Source organism: Syzygium oleosum, unplaced genomic scaffold (assembly GCF_021117445.2).
Source record: "Syzygium oleosum isolate NSW1041296 unplaced genomic scaffold, Sole_v2.1 Sole_v2.11, whole genome shotgun sequence".
Classification (NCBI taxonomy): Eukaryota; Viridiplantae; Streptophyta; class Magnoliopsida; order Myrtales; family Myrtaceae; genus Syzygium; species Syzygium oleosum.
The window spans coordinates 6351034-6378693 of NW_026607495.1; the positions used below are offsets into that span (position 1 = coordinate 6351034).

Here is a 27660-nt window from a genome sequence, read left to right on the forward strand (position 1 = left end):
TCGTCTCGAAATTTCCATTTTAGCCTCCGTTGACGAAGATAAAAATGCTTCGTAGTCACACAAATCGGCTTGATAAATTGTGTGACTACGAAGCATTTTTACCTTCGTCAACGGAGACTAAAACGGAAATTTCGAGACGAACGGAGGCCATGGAATGATTCACCGACACCCCCTCTTCAAGCTGGTGGTGCTCGCTTCGCCGGGAAGGTCACCGTTCAACCGGAAAAGCCGCGGTTTAGAGCCCTCACGATCAGCTCGAAAGTGGCACTTGAGTGATCATTTTTTTGAAAGTTATGGCACTCAAGTGAGCCAAAAAAAAGTTATGGCACTTAAGTGTCCTCCGTACAAAAGTTATGGCACTTGTGCTGTACTTACCCCCATCTTTCTCTCTCTCCATTCTCTCCTTCTTTCCCCCAAATTGCCGTGAGCTTCCCCCTCCTCCACCGTGGGCTTTCCTTGGCCGTTCTTCCTCCACCGCTGGCACCGCCGCTCGCCGCCGAACGCCGGACCACCATCAAGCCGCCGTCCACGCCGCCCTCAAGCCACCACCATCCTCAAACCTCACCATCTCTCTCTTTTCCTCTCTCTCTCACCATGAACCACCCCCGGCCGTGCAAGACCCACGCCGCCGCCGGACCGCCGCCGCAAGCCGATCGCCGTCGCCGAGCTTCGCCGCCGTCCCCGCCGTGTCCGTTTAAGTGCCGTCGCTTTCCGTTCTAGCCGCGATAGTCTAGAACGCGGGTAAGTCGCGCTCTAAACCTAACTTAGGACTTCGGGTATCGACGGGCGATTTTTGGGCGAAATCTGTATAAAGTTAGGTGCGGAATGGGATGAATTGGGCGTGGAAATTTTGTGGCGGGCCTTAGGTTTTAATTCGGGCAATATTTATTGGAAATTCGAAAATAACAGTGGCTGTGATCTACTGTTCATGGGGCCGTGATGGGCCGATCAGGACGCAAGTTGGATTTTTAGAACCGAGAATTTATGGCGAGAAAGTGTTGTGAAGGATCAGAATTAATCCGACGCCATTTGGTTGGAGAAAATTGGCAATTTACGTGTTTTAGGCATGTTTGAATTATTCTGCATGGGGTTGATTTAATTGAGTGCTTATTTGTGTGTTTATATAGTGGACATATGTCTGTTTGGTGCACGCGTGGGCCAGATCGAATTAATTATTGATATTGGCCATGTGAATTGTTGAGTGAGCTTTGTCTGCGTGTGACTCGATGCGTGCACGGATAGCGTATGATGGGCCAGTTGCGTGTGGTAAATGCATATCGAGTATGTGCATGAGTAAGGAGAAGTTGTGGTGTGACAAGTGATTGTGGGAAAGTATGCGAAGGTGTGATAGTACGAGAATGGGATCGAGCCGAGTATCGTAAACTCGGGCAGCGATCACGTAGGTCTGTTGCATTTGGCACAGGCTGAGGCTTGAAAAAGCAAGTATGAGAATCGGTCCGAGGCACGATCAGCTCGGGTGAGACCGGGATTGGACCGAGGCATCATGAGCTCGGGTTCCAATCATGTAGGCCTGTAGCATTTGGCGCGGGCTGAGTTGGGATCGGGCCTGGGGCGTGTGATGCTGAGGTCGCGATTGGGGCCTGAGGCGTGAACTGGTACGCGGGCCGGATGTGGTGAATGATCGCAGTGTGCCTGAGGCATGTACTCCAACGCAGGTCACTGGCGAGGAATGAGAAAGAGGAAATGAGAATGGAAGGAACAGTGGGATGAGAATGGTACATGCGCGTGTTTGCATCTGATGTAATTGTGATTGAGTGCGGGTGTGCGCATGATTGAGCCTGACCATATTAATTGATGTGCCTGCTTTGTGATTACTTGATGTACGTGAATGTGTGTGATTGCGTAATTGTCTGGAGGTACGTGATAGCCTAGGTGGGGTTTAGGGGTGAACTTACTGAGAAGTGTTCTCACGGTTGTTTCAACCGACAATTTCAGAACCCCGACAGGAACCATGAATCCCCCACCGCAGCCACCAGAGCGTTTTGGGGTACCCGTGCACTCCGAGTTGGACGTTGCAGAGTTTCCAATGGGAGATGGAATGACCTGGATTAGGCACACTACTACCGTTTTCGTAGATATAGGTTTGCCCCTGTGGGAGGAACAGAAGTACACTGCCTGATTTTTCCGAGATGCAGACGGGGATGAGTTCGGGCCCGTTAGGGGCTTCGATGTCCCGTTTGATTTAGTAGGGGATTGGGACCCGACGGCCGTACCCCCGATAGATGGAGAGTTGACTAGTGTGGATACTAGTTTAGCTTAGTTGGGTTTGCATTCAGCGGCCGCAGCTCAGGGATCTTCAGAGGCTGAGCATGAACCCGAGCCCGAAGCGTCGCAAGCTGAAGACGATCCAATGGACATTGATCTAGAACCGATCCCCGAAGAAGAACCAGAGGAAGCAGAGGCTGAGGTAGAACCCGAAGTGGAGCCCGAAGTGGAACCCGAGGACGAACCTGGCGAGTCTGAAGAGCCTGTAGGAGATCCGGAGTATATACTCCCGTTTAATCAGTATATGGATCCCAATTTCATGCCTGAGTATAATTTCTTCGATTTTCTGGCTGAGGAGTATCAGAACGCAGCTCCAGCTGAGTCGGGCGACATCAATCACCCGATTGTGATCGAAGCAGAGTCAGAGCCCTCAGAGGAGCAGACTACTCAAGAGAGTTCGGAGTCGGGAGATGAGGAGTCAGACTCAGAATGGACGCCTAGCAAGGGGCGTTAGGGGTTAGTTCAAGGGTTCCTAGTAGGTTTTTGGAAAGTAACATTTTTGGGAATAGAAAGCCAGGTCATCGATCTTTTTGGTATATCGATGGTTTGTAACACGGTGTGCAAGTGTATGCGATGGTGGTAAAATGTGGCGGTTGTAAATTGTGAATATCCTATAAGTTGATAATGGAAAGAAAAATGTATATTCTCCCCAGTTTTATTTGTCAAGGATTAATTGTTAGTATCCGCCGTGGTTGTAAATCTCTGATGGCGATTTGAGGTCGGCGACATTCCTGGGATGTCGCATAAATCGACTAGTGGCGGACGTCGTGTGCCCGTTGGGGTTCGAGGCATGACACTATTTCTTTCTTACCATGGCTTACTCTTTTTAACTCCATGGTACTGCTGATCGATGCTTTTGGGCTCCTTTCTCCTTTTGTCTATTCAAAATGTGCATTCACGACAGTGTAGAACTTTGTGGAACAATTGCCAAGAGATAAAAAGATTAAGCTATGAAATAAAGATGTGGTTTACTATTTAAACGTCATAATACTCCGCCTCTCTTGTATGCTAGGACTTCGCCTTAGATTGAAGTGTAAAATTTGATAATCGGGGAGGTAAATAGGTAACAGGGACAGTTTTGAATGGAGTACCTCCTACTCTAGTTCCATGTGGAATTTTATGGGACTAGTGCTAAGTGATCAAAAAGCGTAAGTTGTTGGGTAGAGATGTGGTTCGATATTTGAATGTAGTAAAGAAATTACCCTTCCCACCAGAAGGGCTAGGGCTTTGTCTCCTTGAAAACACTGGCAAGTCCTGTCAATATTGTGCTTATAGCCCACAATTATCACATAAATGGCCTCTCTCTCTCTCTCTCTCTCTCTCTCTCTCTCTCTCTCTCTCTCTCTCTCTCTCTCTCTCTCTCTCTCTCTCTCTCTCTCTCTTACAGCGACTTTGGGGCAGGACTCGATAATTTCACATGAACATTCCTAACTTCTATCCTCCTTGCATGAATTGGATAGCAGACTAGGCTCCATTTCTTTAATGAATTTTCCAGTATAACTTTATTTGTCAGAGACTCTAGAGTACGTTGTTTAGTTCGAACACAGCTTGCAGAAGATGAAGATGGCTTGTAATGACCATTTACTATGTAAAACATTTTCTTTCGTAAACTTTTAACTTCGATGGTTCCAGCATGTAACTTATGTGTTCAATGTTATTTTTATCCGTCATGAGTATGTGTCAATTTCCTTAATAAGAGATGATATTTGACTTATGGGGTTAAGTAATTGAAGTATTGTTATTTACTTAGTAGCCTGCTGTAGAAATTATTGGCTTTAGAATGAGTGAGCTCAAGGGTCTTTCAAGATGGCGTTCTCATTATCTAGGTATTGGTTTGGATGAGACACTGGTGGATAATGCAGTAGAAAAGGCTGGAATGCTGCTTGTACAGGTTGAGGGATTCATGAGGGTGCTCTCATCTGTTGTGCAGCCGGTATGCCTGTTAAAATCTTTCTTATGATTTCTCTACCTTTCTTGATATCTTCTATTGGTGACTATTGTGATATCTTGCCTGTCTCTCATCATGTATGGTATCATGTCTTTAGTGACACTAAATTCCTAAATTTTAGACATGGAGTTGAACTATTTGTGGATAAGACACGATATTGGGTGCTCAGAATAACAAATAAATGTAAGTCAAATAGCATTTAATTAGTTGAAAAATGTGCTTCTTATCGACATTGTAAACGAGTCATTGTTAGACGGTGGCCCTTTACACATGACTTAAATCTGTTCAACAAGGTCCCTTTAGTTCTTGTTAAGTTCGTTACGGAATACTCGCCTTTTCACATGACTTGAACCTCTTCAACAAAGGTCCATTTAGTACATGTTAAGGTTATTACGGAATACTGACAATAACACGTTGTTTTGTTGATATTGTCATGCTTTTGAAAGAGCAAATAAGAGAAATTGCATGAATTTTTTGTATCTTTGCTTCCTATACCTCGCTCAACTTGGGGTTTGTTTGTACCTTTTCAATTCTCACATGCTACCCTAAAGAAGTGCAATCTTACTTGTTTCAAAATGAAAATAATTATTGTGCGACTGCTCAGATCTAGAGCAGGATCAGAATATTGGTAGGATCCTATGGAATTCTCGAGCCTACGGCATGCTTGTGGAATTTGCCCTAGGGGTGGAAAGCATTTTGTATTGGTTAATCATGTGCATGTTGCTGAAGCTTTTCCAAATTTCTTCAGTTGGCTTCTGAAACGTACAAAGCGACTGATGTCAAAGCCAAGTGATCAACTATTAACATACAATAGGTTTGTCTAACTTTTGTCAATCAGGGTCCTTCTTTGTGGTGAATTCCTATATACTCTTGTGAATTTCAACAGTGAACTTGTTGTCATGTTCTTGAAGGTTCTATATGATCAAGATAATGTTATGCCGCTTCTAGATCTATCTGAGGCTGATGAAGAAATTGACATTGATCCGTGAGTGATTTTCTCTTACTTGTTCTAGTTCCTAATTATATGTCCTTTAAAATATGGCACCTGGAACCCCAAAATCTTTAGTTGTTAGTTGTTTATACCCGATGGACATACCAAGTGGAATTTTTGGCATCATCAATTATAGAAAGCTTCCAGTAGAAATTCCATGTGTACTTATATCTTGAAAGTTAAACTTTTTCCTGTCATTTCAGTTCACATATACTTTTCCTTGGGCTGAGTTGTGACATGTCATTATTGTTGATAGAATGGCTAACCATTAAATTATAAATTTTCTCTTGTGAATTATCTGTGAGTTTTGCTCCTCCTTGGCTTTCTTAATGAATTTCATTCAGCTAATAAGAAAAGGTTTGCCTGGCCCTAGTTATAGAATCATATGTATCATCCAAAGACATCAAGCGAGACAGGATTCATAATTGGACATAGGATGACCTTATGATTCTACAGGTGGTGGGTCATCCCTTCGTCCTTTCTACCTGAAATTTGGTGAGGCAATGGCTTGGATACTGCGAGGTGTGATCATCTTAGTATTGCCTTCATGTACTCTAGCGGCTAATTTTGTTGGCCTTTGCTAGGTTGTGCAATCCATTTATATAGAATTAGAATATTAGGGTGTAATGCAATTTGGTCATGCGTTAAATGACAGATTGATATTGTGTCAAGCCTAGTATTATTTTCATGTGCTTCAGCGGCTGACTCATGCTTTAAGGCAATGTGACCAAATTAGTCGCCAAAACTGAGGATATGAATTAACGGACACCCGCCAAAGCCCTAAAGCTAGGATCTTTCCTGCAATAATACCTACAGGTTCTCCCAATTCTGTTTCATGACTGGAACAGGAAATACTTAAGAGCACTGCTCTTCCACTAGATGAAGTTGACTCGAGTTAGGGTGGTTTGCTGGGCTACAACTGTGGTTATTGTTGGTCCAGCACTATTTTAAGTAACCACATGATAAGAAGGATTGAAATTGACGGGTTGATTGTCGTTTCTCATTGGATTAGAAGGTCTCACATTCCAAAAGATCAAATGCAATTCCTTGCGCTTTTCTGCCTTGACATTTCTTGTCAGGTTAGTAAGATGTCTTACCCTCATTATTGTCTCGGAGAAAAAATGCAGAGAGTCAGAGAATTACTGCAGTTTGGAGGATTTGGGGACACCGAATATTTGCAGAGGACACTTGCAAAGAAATTTCAACAGATGGAACGCAGGTATTAGCAAAACAATTAGAAAGCTGAAATGTAATAGAATCTTTTTAGTGTATAGAAGTTCTTACTTGAATGTGTTGTTTATTGCTCTTTCATCATAAATTCTTCACATTAATGCTAATCTACTTTTCCATTCATAAATGTTCTTAAACATGCTACCTCAGTGGTAAAAATATGAACTATGTGATAAATCATTGCTGTTATCTGTTGTTTGAAGTGATTGCTTTTTCCCCCCTTCAAGTCTGGTCCTCATTGCTGATATGTGTACCAAATGTGAAATTCTGGACCTCTTTGTATGCATAACAGGAGTTTGAGTATGATTACCTGCGCTCAAAATTGGTTTCTGTAAACGTTGCAATCCTTTAGAAAAAGCCTTGTGCTTTTGGTTTTACTCAACTCATCAATTATTTGAGGTGAAATATTCATTTCTCGTTTGGCTGATTCAGGACTTCTGTTAATGGGGTTTGTCTGTAGATATTTCTATCCATATGCCTATTACCATAAAGTTGTACCTATATTTTTCATATCGTTGCCTGAGTGGCCAAAACCTCGAGACTATAATGAGAGAAGAGAGAAAGAAAAGGAAACCTTTGGGGTTTAGGGGTTGTCTTCTGGAGGTTGTCCTCAACAATGGTTTTTCACTTACCCTCTGTCCAATAATCTAGTTTTTCGTATTTGATCTCAGGTTTGATTACTTGACAATGTACATGGAAGCTTTAGTTGGGTGATCTTATCGGATTGGGCTCTTTGTTGAGCTTATGATCCTTGTGTATGGAAATACTGTATCTCATGTTTCCTGATTCGAATCTAATTTGATCATCACAGTTTCAAGGAAGTTGCCCAGATGCCTTTCTCTTCTATTTCAAAAAAGATACTTTGTGAGAATTCATTGCCACTATTCGCTCTTACGTCAGTTTCAGCATCCACCAGAGACATTCCCAATTCACTGTCCTTCTATGGGGTATATACCTTTAATCTGAAAATACAAATACTATCCGAGAGATCCACATGTGCGAGTACAACTACTTTTTCATGCTAATCATTTCTCGTATGGCTCTGCGAGATGACTCGAATTTGCTTGAGATCATATTTCCTTCCAAATACCTGACGAGTCTTTTTTAGATGTAACAAATTGTATAGCTATAGTGTGAGGACTTACCAATGATTTAAGCAATGTGAAGCGGGGAAGACCTTTGGAAGGATCTTGTTGTGCATCCCTCCTGGTCACTGTTGTGTGGATTTGGCTCTATATAAGGTAAAAGCTTGGAATATCATATTTTAAAGCCCAAATTTGCAAATGTGGCTAATATATTCTTTTGGAAACAGGAACATCAAATTGTTATGTTGCTAAATAAGATGAATGATACTCGCGAAAACTTGGGAGATACCGGGATGACGATCTTGCGGGCTAGTGACCTTGCATTTGTGCATATTGCGGGAACCGCTTGTGCAAATAACTGGGAGTTGTACCAATTGAAGGTAACTCGTGGATCCGGAGCTTGCATATTGATTTCTTACTGATAATATCCTGAGTTCTATTCCGATCATGTCAATTCACTATTTAAGACATTGATCACAAAAGGAAAAAACTAGCATATTGTGCTTTTCTGTCGACTCCTGTTCTTTTCAGAGTTTTAAGAAGTGGCTCTGATTGGACTGGGAACCAGACCTGTCAAGTCTGGTTTCCCAGCAGAAATGGTATTGGTCAAGAACTGGCGGTATTGACCCTGTTCAACCGGTAACCAGGTGTGCCTGTCAACTGGTACCTGGCAAATCTGTCAACTAGTCTGGACTAGTTCTTCTTTCTTCAATTTGTGGTGGATAATGACATCAAGCGTGTGTAATCTGTTTAGATTCTACGGTGCCTGCTGACTCACTGGGCTTCTTTTGTTCTGAATGTGTGTTATCTAATATATGCAGAGTATTCTATCAGATGACTTCACATGCAATCGGTTCAATCGGTCAAACCGGTAGAGCACGGTTCTACCTGTTTGACCGGTTGAACCACTGATCCCGTTTTAAAAACGTTTGTTCTTTTATTGTTCCTATTTATTATTTATCTGCTCTCCTCATCAGCATGTATACCAGCAGCTTAGTTTTTCCTCCTATGTGCATAATGCATATACATGCGAATGCATGCTTGCGATTTCAAAGGATGTTTTACTTTCTGCCTTACCGTAACTGCAAAAGTTCCAACATATCTTGACAGCTGGAGCCTTGTACTTTGTGTAGGTTAAGAAATGTGCATTTGATGGCCATAATGGGTTAGTAGTGCCATTTTTGCTTCTATTTTGTGAGGACATTTTTGCTTGGTTATATTATTCTCACTTTTGAAACACTAACCCGGTGAAACTACACATCTAGGACCCTATCTTGCGCCTGGAGATGGAGAATGAGAAGCTTCGCAGCATTCCCCATACTGTAGTTCCTCCCTTGTCAGTTAGTGGTAAGAACATTTTGACACTGTCATACTATCGAGCTAAGGATCAATTCATTGCGATGCCATCAATTGTGTAGCTCTGAAAAATTTTTCTTTGAGCTTCTTACCATGTCCATTTGCAGTTTTGGATGTCTGGAAACTTATTGTTACCCATACTCTTTCCTTTGTGCATCAATGTTTGATAAACTTGCCAGTGTCAGTAACAAATTTATCTAGTTGGCTGGGTGGTGGAACTGAATTAATCCTATCCATGCTCCTTGCTACATTTCCACTTAGAACCTACTCTTAAGTTAAAATGTGACTGGCATAGGTACATTGTGCCTCCTTAATGGACCACTTCATGTTTGTTCCTACAGATTGAAGTTGTGCAAAAGTATGCTCCAAAGAAGAACATTTTTTCAGTCTAAGAGGTAAAATACTGAAGTATTAGTTTTTCCCCTAAATTTTAAATCAATTGAGAGGACAAAGTGCGGAAAGGATGAATCTATAGTCGCCAGACAAATACAAAAAGAAAAATCATCCTATTATGGTAGTTGCATTGCAGTCTGAGTTACCGACTAAGAACCACTGTGTACTGTAACAGCCCGAATTTTGATGTAATTCCGGGATCAATAAAATTGACAATATTTCGCATTTCATTTTTGTAAGTCTCGCCCGGAGCTGATCACTCTTGGGATACTAACCAATGGGGTATGGCTAACTAGGAAACGGCGCGTGGACTAGGGACTCGATAGTGAACGGGACACCGATCTCGAGATATGATGAGGGAATATTTTGGGCCAACATGGGCCGATCTTAGGAAAGGTGATGGATTTGGTTTGGCCAAGGCCAACGATGTACAATCGGATCGCAGGTGATTCTGCAAGACCGAAAGTGCACGTGACCAACCAGTCCTGAACCTGAACCGAACGATCGCGACCTCTGGAACTAGTGATGATTTCTCATTCTCTCAATGATCGAGACCGTTGTAAGTCGAATAACCCTAGGTCGATACGCGTAGATCCTAAACAGCCGCCCATTAGTGAGAGACCCTGAAATTGAAAGTTTAGCGAGTTTTGTTCACGGAATTGGGCCCGGATTTCGATGCCGATTTTCGAAGGCTTAAGAGACTATTTTTGGGAATCTGACGTCGTATTACGTTGGCCACACACGTTTGGAGTTAGTACGAGTAAAAAGTGGAATTTCGGTCCGAGAGTGAAAAATTACGGTTTTGCCCCTGTGGGCACCGAGGCTGGATTCGGAGGCCGTTTGAGGTTATTTTTCACGGCCAAGATCATTTTGGGGTGGCCACGCACATTTAGAGTGGTTTTGGCCAAAAATTGGAATTTCGACAAAAATTGGAAAAATAATATTATTTTATTCCCGAAACTTCGCAGTCGATTTTCGAGGGCTTAGAAAGTGAATTTCACGAATCCGATGCCATATTATGTTGGCCACGCACATATGGAACACGTATGTGCGAAAATTGGAATTTCGCCCCGGGACCGGAAAAATGACGATTTTGCCCCTGGGCTATTTTCGGGTCCGAATTTTTTGGGATATTTTTGGGATAATTACCAGAGGTTATCAGCTGCATTATTGGCACCAAAGACTTAATTGCCCCTCAATTATTTAAGCCTATCTCTTTAGAACCGTTAGATTAGGGGCGTTTTGGTCAAAACCGCCGGATCGGCGACACTTGGCGCCCCTAGTCTACAATGTTTGACCAGAATTAAACCCTCTCTCTCTCTCTCCTCAGCTCCCCCATTCGGCAGAACCACCCAGAACAGCCCCCACCAGCTTTTTCTCTTCCATTTTCTCTCTTTTTCTCTCTTGTTTGGCCTTGCCGGAGCAAGCCGACGGCCACCGGAGCGCCGCCGCCGGTCGCCGTGCCTCGCCGTCGACCACCTCAGCCCCCAGCCTGAGCCTCGCCTCCGTCCGACCCCTTTCCCTCTCTCTTTCCCTCTCTTTTTCTCTCTTTTTCTCTACCGGGTTAGCACCGCCGCCGCGTCGGAGCCTCGCCGGAGCTTCGCCGGAGCTCGGATTGCCGTTCCGTCGCCACCCGGCCCGTCCGGCCCACGGCAGACGACGCCGACCGTACCCGTCCGTACAGTGTCCGTACGGACGGTACTGTAGCGCCCCCGTACGGTCGCCGTCCGTACGGCCGTCGCGCCGGCCACCGGTACCTCGCCGGCCACCGTCCTCCGACGTCCGTACGGTTCCGTACAGGTCCGTACGGTTCCGTACGCCCACCGTCCGTAAACCGCCGGCCGCCGTCCGTACCGTCCACCGGGAATTCCGCCGCCGGTTTCACTGTTCACCAGTAATCGGCCGCCGTTCCTCGTCGTCGTGATCTTGGATTAAGTGAGTAAAATTCCTAAATCCGGATTAGGACTGTTAGTGCGTTTTTCTGGACTGGTTTAGGTATTATCGGTGCATTTTGGACTGGCTTAGGTAGTATCATTGTATATTTCAGACTGGGATGAGGACTGATTGGTAGAAATTATTATTGGGAAAATTTAGTGGATTAATGAGAAATTATTGGGGAGGATAATGGGGTTTAATGACCAATTTAGGAGCTCGTTAGTGAAATTGCCGGGTATGCCCGGGTTGACTGATTGTACGTCAATTGTGCTTAATTGTGGTTGATTTCGTACTGCTATGTCGTATGTGGTGTGGCTGATTTTATGGAGTGCGATTGGCCATTGTTTGGTTTACAATGAATTACTTATTTGTGAATCGCACGTTAGGCCACACGGTATTAATTGGGCCAATTAAGCACGTGTTGTGACATTGGGTGTCTGAATTATATTGGTGCTCGTGGTGCATTGCATTGCATAACATGGACACGCATTGCGTATGTCAAGAGTGAGGCATGTGATGAAATTGTGCGAGAATGCGTGTCTGCCATGAGCATGTGATCACCTAAAATACCCTGAAGCGTTATACGCTGGGTTCAGATAATAATGAGTTGTGTGATCACCTAAGGACCTTCGGGTCGATACCGTCCTCATGCACTTTGAAGCAGGACGATGCCCGGTACGTCCGGAAGGCGACCATCCTCATGCACTTTGAAGCAGGCTCTGGTTCGCAAGGAGAACAGTGTTGCGCCTCATGCACTTTGAAGCAGGCTAGAGACACTGAGCCAGATCGGTTGCTGTGCCTCATGCACTTTGAACCAGGCTAGACGCACCGGGCCGTGAAAAATTGATGACTCGAGTCGTAATAAATAATAAATTGGGCGATTGCCAGTGTGCCAGTGTGGGCCAGTGGGCCGGGAAATACACGTGACATGTCGACGACATTTGCATGCATGAACATTCATGGACTGGCATGCGAGTGTGTGAGACTCGGTGCATGAGCATGCGATTGGCGTACGTGTGATAATGTGTGCCACGTACGTGCCGTGACTATTATATATTGAACTGCCTAACCTGCAGGGTCAGAGAATTATTTGATTGTGTTGCATTATGGTTTCAAATATTTATTTTCCGGTCAGGAGATTGCATGCTAGCCTAGCCTAGGTTTAAGGGTTGAACTCACTGAGATTCGTCTCACGGTTGTGTAAACCGAAACATTTCAGACCCCCAGCCGTAAGGATGCCGAACCCGCCACTTTTTGGAATACCTGTACAGATACACCAGTATACCAGTACATACCCCGCAGGAAATGGGGAATCCTATGTAAGATATAGATCCGTGGTGTTTGTAAACGTGGGAGAGTACTTTCATCAGACCCAGGAGTACATAGCCTGGTGCTTGCGAGATGCAGACGGAAACCTAGGGCAACCCCTGAGGACGTTTGATGCGCCAATCGGTCACAATGGATTGATGGAACCCATATATGCGAATGGCGAAGTGATCAATCCTCAGGATGTTCACGATATAGATGGCGTTGACGAGCCTATGGATGAGGAGCCACAGGAGCCACAGGTGATAGCTGATGATCAGGACCCAGATGCCGAAGAGGAGCCGGAACCCGAACCGATGGAACAAGACTCAAGCGAAGATGGAGAAGTCGCTGAGGTAGGATCTGATGAAGAGCTGGGAGTAGACGACGAGTTAGGTCTCTACCTAGATCCAGAGTTGGAACCGGACTCCGAAGATGAGCGAGCCCAAGCCGGAGATATGGATTCTGAACCGTCCGAGTCTTCAGAGAATCCTTCAGAGGAACCGTCGGACGAAACTTCTGGATCTTCCGACCATGAGTGGGAACCCTAGGTATCCGGAGCCATAGCTAGTAGTGAGGGCTGGTAATTTTTTGACTGTAGCCCTCTCTTTGAGTTAGTCTGACCTCCCTAGCCACTTCCCTTTTTGACCCCGTGGCTTGCAGATCGTATAGGTGGGGACTTATATCTTTTCCTGATTATGTATAGATGTTTGTAAAGAAGTTTTCTATAGCAATGTAAAGTGCAAGTATGTTCCCTCGTTGGTTGCTTGTTGGTTATCCTTGGCTCGTATTTTATAATTGTCAGGGTTGTTTTTAATTGCTTCCGCTTGTGCTTGTTCTCTGTTTGGCGTTGGGTCGGCGACGCTTCCTGGGACGTCGCACTGCAATCGACCAAGGTAGGGATGTTAACGCTTCGTAGGGTACGGGGCGTGACATGTACAATTTCATGATGATAGATCAAGATACTGTATTCATAGTTTACATGCATGCCAAAGCCTCTTTAGGCACGCAAGGTTTGCTTCCCGCCTGTGTTTTAGCATAATGCATGTGTTGTACTTTTACTTTTACCCAGCAAAGGTATCTAAACATCACGTTAGCTATGGCCATATATTCAAGGAACACCAGACTGAAATCAAGTTGATGTTTTTTTGGCAACAGCAAGTAGAGGTGTGGCTTGTGTTTTAGCTGCAAGAATGCAGGCCCTGGTCTACATACTGGACAAGGATGAAGATGAAATTTCTGATTCAGAATGACGGTTTGTTCAAGAATTTGTGGTGGTTATGCCTGTGTCGTTCCAGTGGGTGAACCTCTTAAGCCTTGAAGGTGCAGACATCAGTGTGAGAAGCAATGCATGTGGGCTTTCTTACCGAAGCGCTTCCACTCCACCCTTCTTGGAGAGTCTTAATTTATGCCTGCCATGTGCCTTTTCTGCTAGGCAGGCATTTGTCAAAGAGGAAGATGGAGTAAAAGGTAACTATTTATCTATCGAGTTAGATAGAATTGACCGAAAGATGCTGAGTCATGGCTTCTATCCGGTGGTAACTGTCTTCGTGGTATTGTTGCAAGCTGTGAGACCTACTCGATAGTGCCAAGCTTTTGCTTCATCTGTATATGTTTATTATTTTCATTTGTAAGAGAACCAAATGTTTGGTTTGGATTATTATACTTTGGGTTGAATGGTAAATGGTTCACGCAGTGTACTCGACTAACGAACTTTTTATTTGAATGTTGAAATCTCTCACCCGAGATTTCACGTGTCATTGTTAAGTGATGCATCCCATCCGATGCACAAAATACATTCTTGTGTGGCACATGACTAACCAGATATATATATGGTTTCAAGGTGGTAGTAAAGAATATATGCTATATTCCAATCTTAGAGATTTGGAATCCTCAAATAAATGATTGGTTTAAGATATTGATATTATGTCTACAATATCGTTAATGGATTTCACATTCTCAGTAAAGAGTATCATGTAGTCTTTTTAACTTAATGATGTATAAACATTCAGGAATCTATACTTACCAAAAAAAAAACATTCAGGAATCTAAAATTGTTTAATTGCATTATTCTTTCTCTTGGAATTATTGCCAATCTCGAGGAGAAAGAATGTGTGAATGTAACATGTGCATATGTGACAATTCTCTTCTTATTTTTATTATTTATCGTGATGATAGCTTTTTGTGAACTTTAGCTGAATGTACTCTAAAATTAAATCCTCCTTTTTTCATCACCCTCTCAATTCTTCACGTCTTAAATGAATTTACTGGGTATTTCAACATGAGCAAGCCCTCTTATCATCGTAGCCCCATGAATTTGTACAAGGATTCGAACTTGTGATCCAACGTATGGTCGCCACTCGCATTTAAAATGCACGGGAAAATTGCAGGTTGTCCCTCTAGCGGGTGACACGTGTCCCTGACCTCGTCGTCTCCCTTCCCCTGGCACGACACCCCATTCGTGGACAGCGTCTTGATCGTCTGTACGCGTCGCCTAGTGTCAGGAAGTTCTTCATCGACATTGAATTTCTCGACTATTGGACGCCTATTCTCAGCCCGTGGCTTCATTTTGCTGTCCATCGCCATCCCTGAGGATCTTTCTGTTAATGTGGATACGAGGCCGTGCGAGTGCAGTTCCACTGCTCCTTTACGGATGCTCTTCGTTGGTAAATCTGCATTTAAGGCCCTGTAGATGCTCATGTAGTGGGAGTATCACTCGGAGTAATCTTAAGTCCCTGTCCATCTGCTGCTCGGAGGTCACTGATGAGGTGATGCATGAGACCTTGAAGGGTGTTGGAAGAATGCCGCGGTTTGAAGCAAAACATCATGCTTTGTTGGAGAACTTTGAGGGAAATTGTGATCGCTTTTTGCGCTTGGTATGTGTCACACCCCGAAATCTACCAGGATGGGGGATGACACGGCCGTCCTTCCACCTGAAGGACGCAACCTCAAATCACCCAAAAGTCCCCATGACATCACTCTCGCTCTATTGGCTGCTAAATAAAGAACCTGAAAGATTGGGAAAAGAGGAGGGTGAGCAACGACAGCTCAGTAAGCAGTGCGTATCTCTTCTAAACAGATCGAGCAACTACTATGCATATATAAAAATATCGAAAACTCATAATTCAAACCCACGATATCATATACATATCATATCAAATATGAGTTATTTTTCCTTTTCACAAAACTCGATACAAACTAGAAAACACTCATTTAAATCAATAATATCAAAGCAAAAACCAATGGTCTATTCCATTGGTCAATCTCATCAAAAAACACACGCCAGTGGTCCATTTCATCGGCCAATCTCAAATCACACATCAATGATCTATTCCATTAATGAATCTCATCATAAAAGGCCTCGTTCGGGGTAGAGGCGTAACCGCACTGCCATCCCTCAACCCGACCCGATATTATCCTTTTTGAGCTGCAGCCGCACTGCCATCGCTCTCAAGGATTTGCCCCGGCATAGGAGAAAACACATCGATGGTCTATCCATCGACCAATCTATTGCTCGATATCAAACCATGATCACGTATCTCGCCACGTGATAAGGCGACCAAGATTCCCCCCTTGGCAAGGTCTCCACCTACTATAAGCCGGTGGCTCGGCCCATAAGAATATCCTAGACTAGTATGCGCATACCCACAAACCCCTCAATGGGCTCACAGCGATATTGAGTACCAACACACATCCTCAAATAATCCACAATACCAAATCCAGAAATCATTTCATAACCCATATCATAAATCACAATATGGTTCCGAAACCATTTCATAATCCAATTTATAATCAATCTCAGAAAATGGTTTCGCAAACCAAAACGTATAATCTTTCTTCGTCAAACAGAACACATTTCACAAATCAAGTATATGATATTTCACAACTCAACTCAACTCAACCACCAGAAATCCTTTTTGTAAAGTGTTTCTCAAATCATTCGAAAACTCATTTCATAAATCAATTCACAAAGGGGTACACATATATCCTTTAATAATACATTTCATACAACCGTTCTCAAATCTCTCTCAAATACAAAATGGCAGTAATTACTCGATCCAGATTTTTATGCACTAAACATGTTTATTAACTCATACGATACTCAAATACTTATCACTTTCAAAGCATGAATTTATAAACCCAAAGAAGAGATAGCACCACTCACCTGGAATGCCCCAAAACCAATAACGCGGCTAAACGCCCCGATAATCTCGTAATCCTATCAATTGAACGATAATCGACATCAAAACCAAGTAAAATACTACAATAATCACTAAACAGCTAAACGACGTTTAAACGCTGACAAGACAATTCAAAAACGCCCACAAATTGCTCATCCAAAACCATTATCCAAATCGTCCGCAACGCGGAACTTGAGCGCGAAACTTGATTGCACCATAACTTTCTCCACCGAACTCCGATCCTAGCAAACTTATAGTCAAAAGAAAGCCCGTTCCGAGTATTACAAAAGCCCCAACTTGGCCGTCCCAAAATCGAGCCGAAAACCGACTAAAATCGGCCTAAAGCCCACTGGTCGCGCACTATTCACCATGTGCGGCCAACTTCAAAAATTCATATTGGGCAAACCGTAAGTCCAAATCAAGATCCGTAAAATCCCACGGCTCCACAACACCACAAACTATCAATTCTATAAAAATACGCAACTCTACGACCCAAAAATCAGACTTCGTCGCTTGAATCTCTTATAATTCTTAATTTCAAGCCCTAAATCCGAAACTACTCCGATGGAACAAACGAGGGACATGAGTTCTTACCGAGCGTTGCGATACGAAGTCGGATCGGCTAGGCGAGGTTCGCGCGGCGCAAAACCCTCCTTTTCTTCTGCTTCTTCTTCTTCTTCTCTTCCTCTCTTTCTTTCTTTTCCGTTTCTGCTTTCTCATCTCGGCCTCCTTTTTAATTTGGCCGAAGTCCACTGTAGCTTCTGTTGACTTGTTGACTTTTTTTTTTTCACGAAAGCCCACACTCTTTGCTGAAGCTTCCATGGTTCTCCTTTTGCTTCCTCCACTATTCTCTTCTTTATTTTATTTTATTTTGACTTAGTCAAAACCCATATTTTACAGTATGCACTTGATGAGGGTTTCCCATTGGAGCGTTCGAGTCCTCTTTTGCTGCCGTTGCATTTGAGTGGGTCGTTTGGTATGATGAGGCAGCTGGTAATTGAAGCCTTATCCTTGATTAAAGCTGAGTCGAAATACTCTCTTTTTTTTTTTTTTGAGACGTGAGGATTTTGGAATGCAAATTGATTGTTCTGTTCGAAATTGGTTCGAGTCTTGCAGAGGTATTGCAGCCTGGTTGAGGGACTGCCTCAGAGGCCTCAGAATGCAACCGAGCTTTTGATTGGTAATTGGTGCTTTCAGGCGAGCAAATTGTTTTTTATTTCAAATTTAGCCCATTTGTAGTTTGAGGAAGTTCATCCTAAATTTTATTTCACCGGAATCTGGTTTACATTGTTTGCAAATCTGGTTTACATTGTGCCTTCAGAATAACTTACCAAAAGACCAAAGAAAAAGCAGCTGGTGTAGGGTCAGTCCATATCCGGCTCAGTAGGCATGGACACGGAGAGCGTTCGCCGCTCGACTAGGGAATAATTCCGTATGTTCGAGTTCGATAATAAATCATCACAAATTGGAAAATAAGAAAAAAATGGAGTGTGGTAAGGGGGTGGATTTCGGGTGGTGATGGCAAACGACATGGTCGAGTATTTTTATCCGGCTGAGTGTTTGGAGCTTGGGTGGTGACAGCAAATGGCTTGGTCGAGTTCGAGCTTTGGCCCGTCGTCTCGACATTTAAGCATGCGTGAATGTTCACTCTTGTAAGATGCCGATTTTGAATAATTCGTTAGCATATGTTTTTTTTTTAATTCAAAAGTAAATGAGGATGATCACATTGCTTTTTTTCCAAATTACATTTCAATAACTAATCCACCACCACATGAGCAGCAATGTGATGTCCCATGAGTCTGACGTGGCGGGCCTTTACGATGTTTGACAAGCGGAGGAGGAGGGCTTTGTTAGGGTGCGCAACTGGATTACCGTTGAACATATGGACCCGAATTAAACGATATCGTTTATTAGACAAACCTGAACATCATGCTGTATGACATTATTTGTAGATTGACACGAATTAAGGCTCCTTTTGTTCCGCGAAGAATGAATGACTTGGAAAATATATTTATAAAAGTGATTGCTTGTATTGCTTGAAATAATTGATCAATGAAATACGTCTCATCATCGATAATAATTTATGTCTAGATATTTTCATGCATGATGAAAATTTCTTGTGTTCTCATATATTTTGCAACCGTACGAGCGATTATTTTTTCAAAAATATTTTTCAAATTGTTCGCTTTCTGCGAAGGATTTCAGTTGGCAATTCAATACATATCACTACTTTGGAAGTGATTTCAGCTTTATCTTTTCAACTTATAGATAAAGGTGTAGCAATTTGATCCGTCGCAGAACTCATGTGATTTCAACACACAAGTGTACATATGCGGGCTATATGCAATCCGAAGATCGACACACAAATGGATGGACCACTCGATCCGCGCTCAACTTATAGATTTTCCTCTTTTCATTTTTAATCAGCAACGACGCATGTTAGCTTACAAAAGCGCATCGTTTTTGTCTATAGCAGAATCCACCGGATCAAAATTCTCGTTCGCAGCAAAAAAAAAAGTTTGTAAAAAGCAAATAGGATTTCGTAAAAGAAATGCCTAAACACTTGTTAAGCGACCATACGAATAAACTTCACGATTATCAAATGCGCTTCTTTTCTCATTCATTTTTTCATCTTCTTTTTCTTTTTCGCGCTACCGTGCTGGTCTGTTAGGAGTTTTTTTTTTCTTTTTTTCTTTTGAGAATTTTTGCGATTGTATTTCTGAATAATTTTGGAGAGCAATTATCAAACGTTCATATCAGGTATAAGCAATGCAAAAAAAAAAATGAATGAAGATAAGATAGACGATGACGTATTGGCAGCAGAACACATCCCATCTCGTCAATCTTCATTTGGCTTAGCAAAAAGGAGACAAGGGTAAAAAGAAACTTCTTGATCTCCATCGTCCTCGTAACGAATTTCAAGGAACAAACTATTAGGTACTCTCCGAAGATTACTGACCATAGATTGGAGCTTTCTTCCATTGGAATAACGAAGATTATAACAAAGTCCGGTGCTTTCGGAACCGATCGGCAGACGATCACGCACGTTCCAAAAGAATTCACGACCCATTTGGTACGGGGAAACGGAAGGTGCGAAGTTAGAAACGAAACGGAGAAATGAACGAAACGGAAAGAGGAATAGAGTCAGCGTTTGCCTTTCCGCATTTGGTGGTGATTATAAGAATTAACCTATTGTTAATTCAAAAGATTCATATTCCAATGTGAAACGAAACATGTCCTTACTTCTTAAGAGAAGATAACGGTACACTTGTTGGGAGCTCGAGAAAGCTGTGCGCTTTTTCACGAGAGATGGTGGCTGCGGTTTCCGGCTGCTTGGCGGAGCTTTCTAGCCATGGAGACCAACGAAGAAGGGTCGCCGGCGAGTGCTTCCGTTTCAGGTTCAAGTTCGACAAACCCCGCTTTCTTCCTGATGGGCGGGTCGATTCGATTGTCTTCCGATTCGGTTTTGGTGAGGCTGTTGCTCGATTTCTTCCGGTTGGCGGCGGGCGGTTGAAGATGGCGTGAGCGGAATCCGGCGAAGGATTTGATGGCCACGGTCGCACGGAGGACTCAGAAGGAAGGTGCGGGGGTGCTTCCTCGCTTCGATTGGCAAGAGGCTGAGGACCATCTCTCCTGGTAATTTGTGGGTGTCTTCAGCGATGGCTTGGTGCGTGCCCCTTTGAGTCACTGGCCTTATCTCCTTTTGCTTTTCCTAAATGTGTTACGCTCCTTTTCCCCAAATAAACCACTTCAATTGCCAATCTAGCTCAAATTGCGTTTGATGGAGAGTTGGTGAATATTGAGAGGTAAAGTGCTCGAAAGTCTGATTGAGAACACGACGTCGAACTAAGAAGTTGGTGTTTGACACACAAATGAAGAGTGAATGATATGGAAATGAGAGTGAAAATTTGGATATGACATAGTTGCAAGTAACGAATCCCAAGCTGATATTAGTTGAATGAAGGGATGTTTATTTACAGGCGCGATAGATTCTTATCAACTTCTAGACAAGATTGGTGCCTTAGGAGATTTCCATAACCTTACTGACAGTCATCTAGACCAACCGCAAGTGTACCATACTCCTGTATTGCCATCTTGTTGCTCTTTTCGGTACAGCAGTTAAAGTGTCCATGAAGATATAGAACTCAAATCGGAGGGGATGTCATTTATGATGGATAGACTAGCTATGTCAGATGCAGAAATGCTTGCTGCCCACGTGGAGTTGGCTGGTTTAACCCCTGCAGAGTACCATCACAATGTCGTCAGGCATCTATATAGTTTTCCTTCAATTTCTATTGGTGACTTTCATGATGTAATATTACATCTGGCTCCTCTTCTTGTACTGATTGAGCGTTCCTACGGGGAGAGATTTAGTACAGGCTGGAAAGTTTCTCACATTTTGTATTGCTAAAATGTAGAATCTAGTCTGGAAAGTTTCTCACATTATGTATTACTTGAAGTTAAATTTATCTTCTTCTGTTTACAGAGGGGCATTTCGTCACATCATTTTGATAAATCAAGTTCGTTGTTGGGAACTTAACTTACTTGTGTGAATAGGATATAACCCTTTTATCTCCTCCTTCCATTCTCATTTCTCCCTCAAATCAAACGTCATGGCTATCACGCTTTGCCCCTCCGATCGTCTCTCTCATGCTTTCACGACATAAAGATGAGTGCGGTCTCGAGTTCTCTGGCTTCAGTGAGAAATCCCTGAGCACAGCTCTCATCAAGAAAAGATCTCCTTTGATTTCGTCCGTCCATTTGATGTGTTTTCGTAGCTCAGGATCTGCTTGCTGTTTTACACTGATTGTTCACTTTGATTCGTGTTTGATCCTAGAAAAGCTGAATAGACAATGTTTTTGGTGGACCGTGAGATGAAGAGAAAGCAAATGCCTGTAAATCAGTGTTACTAACTCTTGTACCAGTGTGCGTGGGTCTCTACTGTTGCATTAAGTAGCCTGCAATGAGTTTATCAAGCTCGAGACTTGTGATTCACTGCAGATCATACTGAAGAACTCAAGTGTTTGTGGCCATCTGCCTTATAATCCCTTGAGACAAATGAGGCACTTTTAATCTCTTAGTAGCTTTATTATGCCATGTGAGTTCAGTGAAACATCATAGCTTATGTTTGATCTCAGGTTTGATTACTTGACAATGTACATGGAAGCTTTAGTTGGGTGATCTTATCGGATTGGGCTCTTTGTTTAGCTTATGATCCTTGTGTATGGAAATACTGTATCTCATGTTTCCTGATTCGAATCTAATTTGATCATCACAGTTTCAAGGAAGTTGCCCAGATTCCTTTCTCTTCTATTTCAAAAAAGATACTTTGTAAGAATTCATTGCCACTATTCCCTCTTACATCAGTTTCAGCATCCACCAGATACATTCCCAATTCACTGTCCTTCTATGGGGTATATACCCTTAATCTGAAAATACAAATATTATCCAGAGATCCACATGTGCAGAGTACAACTACTTTTTCATGCTAATCATTTCTCTGTATGGCTCTGCAGGATGACTCTGAATTTGCTTCAGATCATATTTCCTTCCAAATACCTGACGAGTCTTTTTTAGATGTAACAAATTGTATAGCAATAGTGTGAGGACTTACCAATGATTTAAGCAATGTGAAGCGGGGAAGACCTTTGGAAGGATCTTGTTGTGCATCCGTCCTGGTCACTGTTGTGTGGATTTGGCTCTATATAAGGTAAAAGCTCGGAATATCATATTTTAAAGCCCAAATTTGCAAATGTGACTAATATATTCTTTTGGAAACAGGAACATCAAATTGTTATGTTGCTAAATAAGATGAATGATACTCGCGAAAACTTGGGAGATACCAGGATGACGATCTTGCTGGCCAGTGACCTTGCATCTGTGCATATTGCAGGAACTGCTTGTGCAAATAACTGGGAGTTGTACCAATTGAAGGTAACTCGTGGATCCGGAGCTTGCATATTGATTTCTTACTCATAATATCCGGAGTTCTATTCCGATCATGTCAATTCACTATTTAAGACATTGATCACAAAAGGAAAAAACTAGCATCTTGTGCTTTTCTTCGACTCCTGTTCTTTTCAGAGTTTTAAGAAGTGGCTCTGGTTGGACTGGGAACCAGACCTGTCAAGTCTGGTTTCCCAGCAGAAATGGTATTGGTCAAGAACTGGTGGTATTGACCCGGTTCAACCGGTAACCAGGTGTACCTGTCAACTGGTACCCGGCAAATCTGTCAACTAGGTCTGGACCAGTTTTTCTTTCTTCAATTTGTGGTGGATAATGACATCAAGCGTGTGTAATCTGTTTAGATGCTACGGTGTCTGCCGACTCACTGGGCTTCTTTTGTTCTGAGTGTGTGTTATCTAATATATGCAGAGTATTCTATCAGATGACATCACATGCAATCGGTTCAATCAGTCAAACCGGTAGAGCACGGTTCTAACTGTTTGACCGGTTGAACCACTGGTCCCGTTTTAAAAACGTTTGTTCTTTTATTGTTCCTATTTATTATTTATCTGCTCTCCTCATCAGCATGTGTACCAGCAGCTTAGTTTTTCCTCCTTTGTGCATAATGCATATACATGCCAATGCATGCTTGCGATTTCAAAGGATGTTTTACTTTCTGCCTTACCGTAACTGCAAAAGTTCCAACATATCTTGACAGCTGGAGCCTTGTACTTTGTGTAGGTTAAGAAATGTGCATTTGATGGCCATAATGGGTTAGTAGTGCCATTTTTGCTTCTATTTTGTGAGGACATTTTTGCTTGGTTATATTATTCTCACTTTTGAAACACTAACCCGGTGAAACTACACATCTAGGACCCTATCTTGCGCCTGGAGATGGAGAATGAGAAGCTTCGCAGCATTCCCCATACTGTAGTTCCTCTCTTGTCAGTTAGTGGTAAGAACATTTTGACACTGTCATACTATCGAGCTAAGGATCAATTCATTGCGATGCCATCAATTGTGTAGCTCTGAATAATTTTTCTTTGAGCTTCTTACCATGTCCATTTGCAGTTTTGGATGTCTGGAAACTTATTGTTACCCATGCTCTTTCCTTTGTGCATCAATGTTTGATAAACTTGCCAGTGTCAGTAACAAATTTATCTAGTTGGCGGGGTGGTGGAACTGAATTAATCCTGTCCATGCTCCTTGCTACATTTCCACTTAGAACCTACTCTTAAGTTTAAATGTGACTGGCATAGGTACACTGTGCCTCCTTAATGGACCACTTCATGTTTGTTCCTACAGATTGAAGTTGTGCAAAAGTATGCTCCAAAGAAGAACATTTTTTCAGTCTAAGAGGTAAAATACTGAAGTATTAGTTTTTCCCCTAAATTTTAAATCAATTGAGAGGACAAAGTGCGGAAAGGATGAATCTATAGTCGCCAGACAAATACAAAAAGAAAAATCATCCTATTATGGTAGTTGCATTGCAGTCTGAGTTACCGACTGAGAACCACTGTGTACAATTTCATGATGATAGATCAAGATACTGTATTCATAGTTTACATGCATGCCATAGCCTCTTTAGGCACGCAAGGTTTGCTTCCCGCCTGTGTTTTAGCATAATGCATGTGTTGTACTTTTACTTTTACCCAGCAAAGGTATCTAAACATCACGTTAGCTATGACCATATATTCAAGGAACACCAGACTGAAATCAAGTTGATGTTTTTTTGGCAACAGCAAGTAGAGGTGTGGCTTGTGTTTTAGCTGCAAGAATGCAGGCCCTGGTCTACATACTGGACGAGGATGAAGATGAAATTTCTGATTCAGAATGACGGTTTGTTCAAGAATTTGTGGTGGTTATGCCCGTGTCATTCCAGTGGGTGAACCTCACGCTTTCACGACATAAAGATGAGTGCGGTCTTGAGTTCTCTGGCTTCAGTGAGAAATCCTTGAGCACAGCTCTCATCAAGAAATGATCTCCTTTGATTTCGTCCGTCCATTTGATGTGTTTTCGTAGCTCAGGATCTGCTTGCTGTTTTACACTGATTGTTCACTTTGATTCGTGTTTGATCCTAGAACAGCTGAATAGACAATGTTTTTGGTGAACCGCGAGATGAAGAGAAAGCAAATGCCTGTAAATCAGTGTTACTAACTCTTGTACCAGTGTGGGTGGGTCTCTACTGTTGCATTAAGTAGCCTGCAATGAGTTTAGCAAGCTCGAGACTCGTGATTCACTGCAGATCATACTGAAAAACTTGAGTGTTTGCAGCCGTCTGCCTTCTAATCCCTTGAGACAAATGAGGCACTTTTAAACTCTCAGTAGCTTTATTATGCCATGTGAGTTCAGTCAAACATCATAGCTTATGCTTTCCATGTCCATGATAAATGGTTGATTAGCGAATGATGCCGCTACATGTAAATGGCATTTTATGAATAGCTTTGGGAACAGTGAGAAGACTTCTATTGAGGGGAGGGATGAAATTAAGAGGCATAATTGATCTCTGTTGTACTTCTTTTCAGCTGATATCTTAGCTGGAGAATTAGGTATGTTCAGTTTATCATAACTGGGGTGGTTGATGTCCATGATGATTATTGTTCATAGTAACTATGGTTTTATCGTGTAAAATGTCTAAGCTCAGCAAGTTTCAAACAAAGGACTAAGTTTTGCTATCCATTTACAGGTCAAGTGGGACTCAGTGTTTGCGAATGTAGACGAAGAGGAACATTGCCGTCAGAAGTTGTTTGTGGGTTTGGCTCAATATCTAAAGAGGGTTGAGATTGTTGGATTAGATACTAATTGTCTAGAACCAAAATTTGTGCTTTCCCGGTAAAGTTTTTCTAGATGATGCACTCATGTTGGAAAAGTTGGTCCTTCAAGTTAAAGAAATAAAAGGCATGAGTCAAAAGAAAAGCTAGTGAATCCTGACAAATTGCTTGAACTCTCCCCCTGCAACTTCCATGCCTCCCAAGAGCTTCTAAGAATGCCGAATTGATTTTAGGAGACATTCAGCATAACAAGCAGAAAGACAAGTAGAAACAAGAAGGTGTTATTGCATGCAGCATCGAGACAAAATCTGAAAGATGATTGTTTCTTTCCTTATTTTAGGATGTCTAAAGAGGGACATGGAAGTGAAAATCAGTTGGTCTGAGAATTGGTTGAGACTGTTCGCAGACAAAATTGACTTGCTATACATCTTGGAGGGAATTATCATTTTAGCAGCGAGAATGCAAAAGCATGGGCGGAAGTTCTTTCATTTGGTTCCAAACAGATTTTATCGTGCATGTTCGGTTTTACTTTTATATTTTATTCTCTTGAACTTGAGAGTCAAATTGAATTTTCACAAAAGTTCAAAAACCTCAAATTTTTGAAACATCTATATATCTTGGCATTTAAAGTCGCTTCAAGTTTCTTCCTAGTTCATTCCAAATTACGCTACAACTTTTGTTCTGGTATATAAATTCAAATGGTGCTAATTGACTGGCTTATCTTGGTGATAAGATTTGTGCTACTATTCTCGCGGTATTCATTGTAACTCTTATTTAGAACATTATTTCCAACGAACAAGAAATTATTCGTCCATGCAATGTTTTCAATCAAGGGTGCTTTCCCTTTTACTAGCTTTATTACTATCAAGCAGATGCAACCTTTTTTTCAGGGAAAATAACATATTTCAATCAACTCGGGGGGTGGAATACAAAAAACTGTAAAGCTTGCATGTACAGCTCACGGATTTTGACAGAGGATCATCTAGTAAGCAAATCCTGCTGGCCCAACTGTACTAGTGAACACTTTGATTCGGAATCTCATGATCCATCTTCCTCTTACAGGCAGTTGCTATTATTTTGGATGAACCTGTGAATATCTACTAAAATGAGTCTCGAAGGTTCATATTCATCAGCTAATAGAAGAGCGAGGAAAAGCATAGGGCAACTAGAGAGGGCAAATGTCATCCTCCCCAGTGTGATGGGTCATAGTGGAAGGAGGTGTGCCATATCAAATTGTATCCTGTGTTGTGCAGAGGATAGTCATGCGACCTGTTTCATGAGACTACTGTATAGATCGTGTATGTTCAACAAGGAGATTGAACCAGAAATTTTGTAGTGCAAATTGTAGGAAATGATTTCATTGCAGCTTATTTCGAGAGCATTTCGTTTTTTTTAAGTGATTCTTGGGAAAGTAAAGAGAAGGAATCTGAAAATTATCATCTTACTTGGTCAACGAGGTTAGTTGAGTATCTTATGGTTCCGAAGTTTATCTCTTAAGATGGACTTTCTCATAAAAAAAATCATTAAATATTGCGCGAGCTACAGCCGAGTCATTATATTCACGTGCTAGAGACAGTCTGGCAAATCAGAAAAGACAATATCACCAACTATCCAAAAGCCAACAAGCAACAACGCCACTAGCCAATACTAACGGCCAGAAACTTCAAAAACTCCAGAATTACACAGAACAAATCAACGATCATATCAACAAGCTTACAGCAAATTGCACACCATCAAATGCATATACTCCATTTAGAGCAAAGCTGCAGATGAAGATCAATCTAATCTTCCTCGCTACACTGAAGGCTTTCAAACCGATGCTTAACCTGATATTTAATTAAGTAAAGCACCATGTCAGGAGAAAACTGCCAATCGAGAGTGCAGGGTATCATTGCTTGCCTTCCAAAAGAAGTAGGCAGAAGTATTTCAGACGAATTTAAGCAAAATATTCTGAAGATCTTGCCCTTTCCAGCAAGTTTAATCCAGGCCACGGACATTGCAAAAGCCCTAGTCTAGACTTCATAAGAAAATTTACTTTGAGGGCCAAGATGTTTGTCGAGGGAAAAGTGCCAAAAAAGTCCTAACCCTTTTGTATTAATGCCAATTTAGTCCTAAACCTTTTTTTGGTGCCAATTCAGTCCTAAACCTTTTGCATTGGTGCCAAATTAGTCCTAAACCTTTTTTTGGTGCCAATTAAGTCCTAAAACTTTTAAATTGGTGCCAATTCAGTCCT

At 42.2% G+C, this 27660-nt stretch overlaps 3 protein-coding genes and 1 long non-coding RNA gene across 11 annotated transcripts in view; 3 read left to right on the forward strand and 1 right to left on the reverse strand.

Annotated features, from left to right (window-relative positions):
• Positions 1-4219, forward strand: part of LOC115667438 (disease resistance protein L6-like) — a 29500-nt gene extending 25281 nt beyond the window's left edge. For all 4 annotated transcript variants that reach the window (XM_056315893.1, XM_056315895.1, XM_056315894.1 and 1 more), the window contains one exon: positions 4040-4219. The gene's annotated coding sequence lies outside the window, so the exon portion shown is untranslated. The remainder of the gene's footprint in view (positions 1-4039) is intronic.
• Positions 4220-5753: 1534 nt separating this feature from the next.
• Positions 5754-24542, forward strand: LOC130139272 (anaphase-promoting complex subunit 4-like). 4 transcript variants are annotated; one of them, XM_056315941.1, is made up of 6 exons: positions 5754-6444; positions 7267-7319; positions 22227-22420; positions 22492-22644; positions 23530-23611; positions 24399-24542. In XM_056315941.1, the coding sequence occupies exons 4-6, from the start codon at positions 22507-22509 to the stop codon at positions 24491-24493; spliced, it is 315 nt and encodes a 104-aa protein (XP_056171916.1). In that variant the 5' UTR covers positions 5754-6444; positions 7267-7319; positions 22227-22420; positions 22492-22506; the 3' UTR covers positions 24494-24542. The 4 variants fall into 4 exon arrangements, 3 of the variants coding, with proteins under 3 accessions (XP_056171916.1, XP_056171917.1, XP_056171915.1); XM_056315942.1 differs by lacking the exons at positions 5754-6444; positions 7267-7319 and adding an exon at positions 21844-22124; XM_056315940.1 differs by lacking the exons at positions 5754-6444; positions 7267-7319 and adding an exon at positions 21844-22041.
• On the forward strand, positions 7518-14224 carry LOC115667736 (anaphase-promoting complex subunit 4-like). 2 transcript variants are annotated; one of them, XM_056315939.1, is made up of 4 exons: positions 7518-7696; positions 7768-7920; positions 8806-8887; positions 13688-14224. In XM_056315939.1, exons 2-4 carry the CDS (start codon positions 7783-7785, stop codon positions 13780-13782), a joined length of 315 nt encoding a protein of 104 aa, XP_056171914.1. In that variant the 5' UTR covers positions 7518-7696; positions 7768-7782; the 3' UTR covers positions 13783-14224. The 2 variants fall into 2 exon arrangements, with proteins under 2 accessions (XP_056171914.1, XP_056171913.1); XM_056315938.1 differs by having other exon boundaries at positions 7518-7920.
• LOC130139283 (uncharacterized) lies at positions 15410-17414 on the reverse strand. Its single transcript, XR_008817527.1, has 3 exons — positions 17305-17414; positions 16695-16748; positions 15410-15538 (listed from the first exon to the last, which is right to left on the reverse strand). It is a non-coding gene; the product is annotated as an uncharacterized LOC130139283 (long non-coding RNA).
• Positions 24543-27660: the final 3118 nt, after the last annotated feature.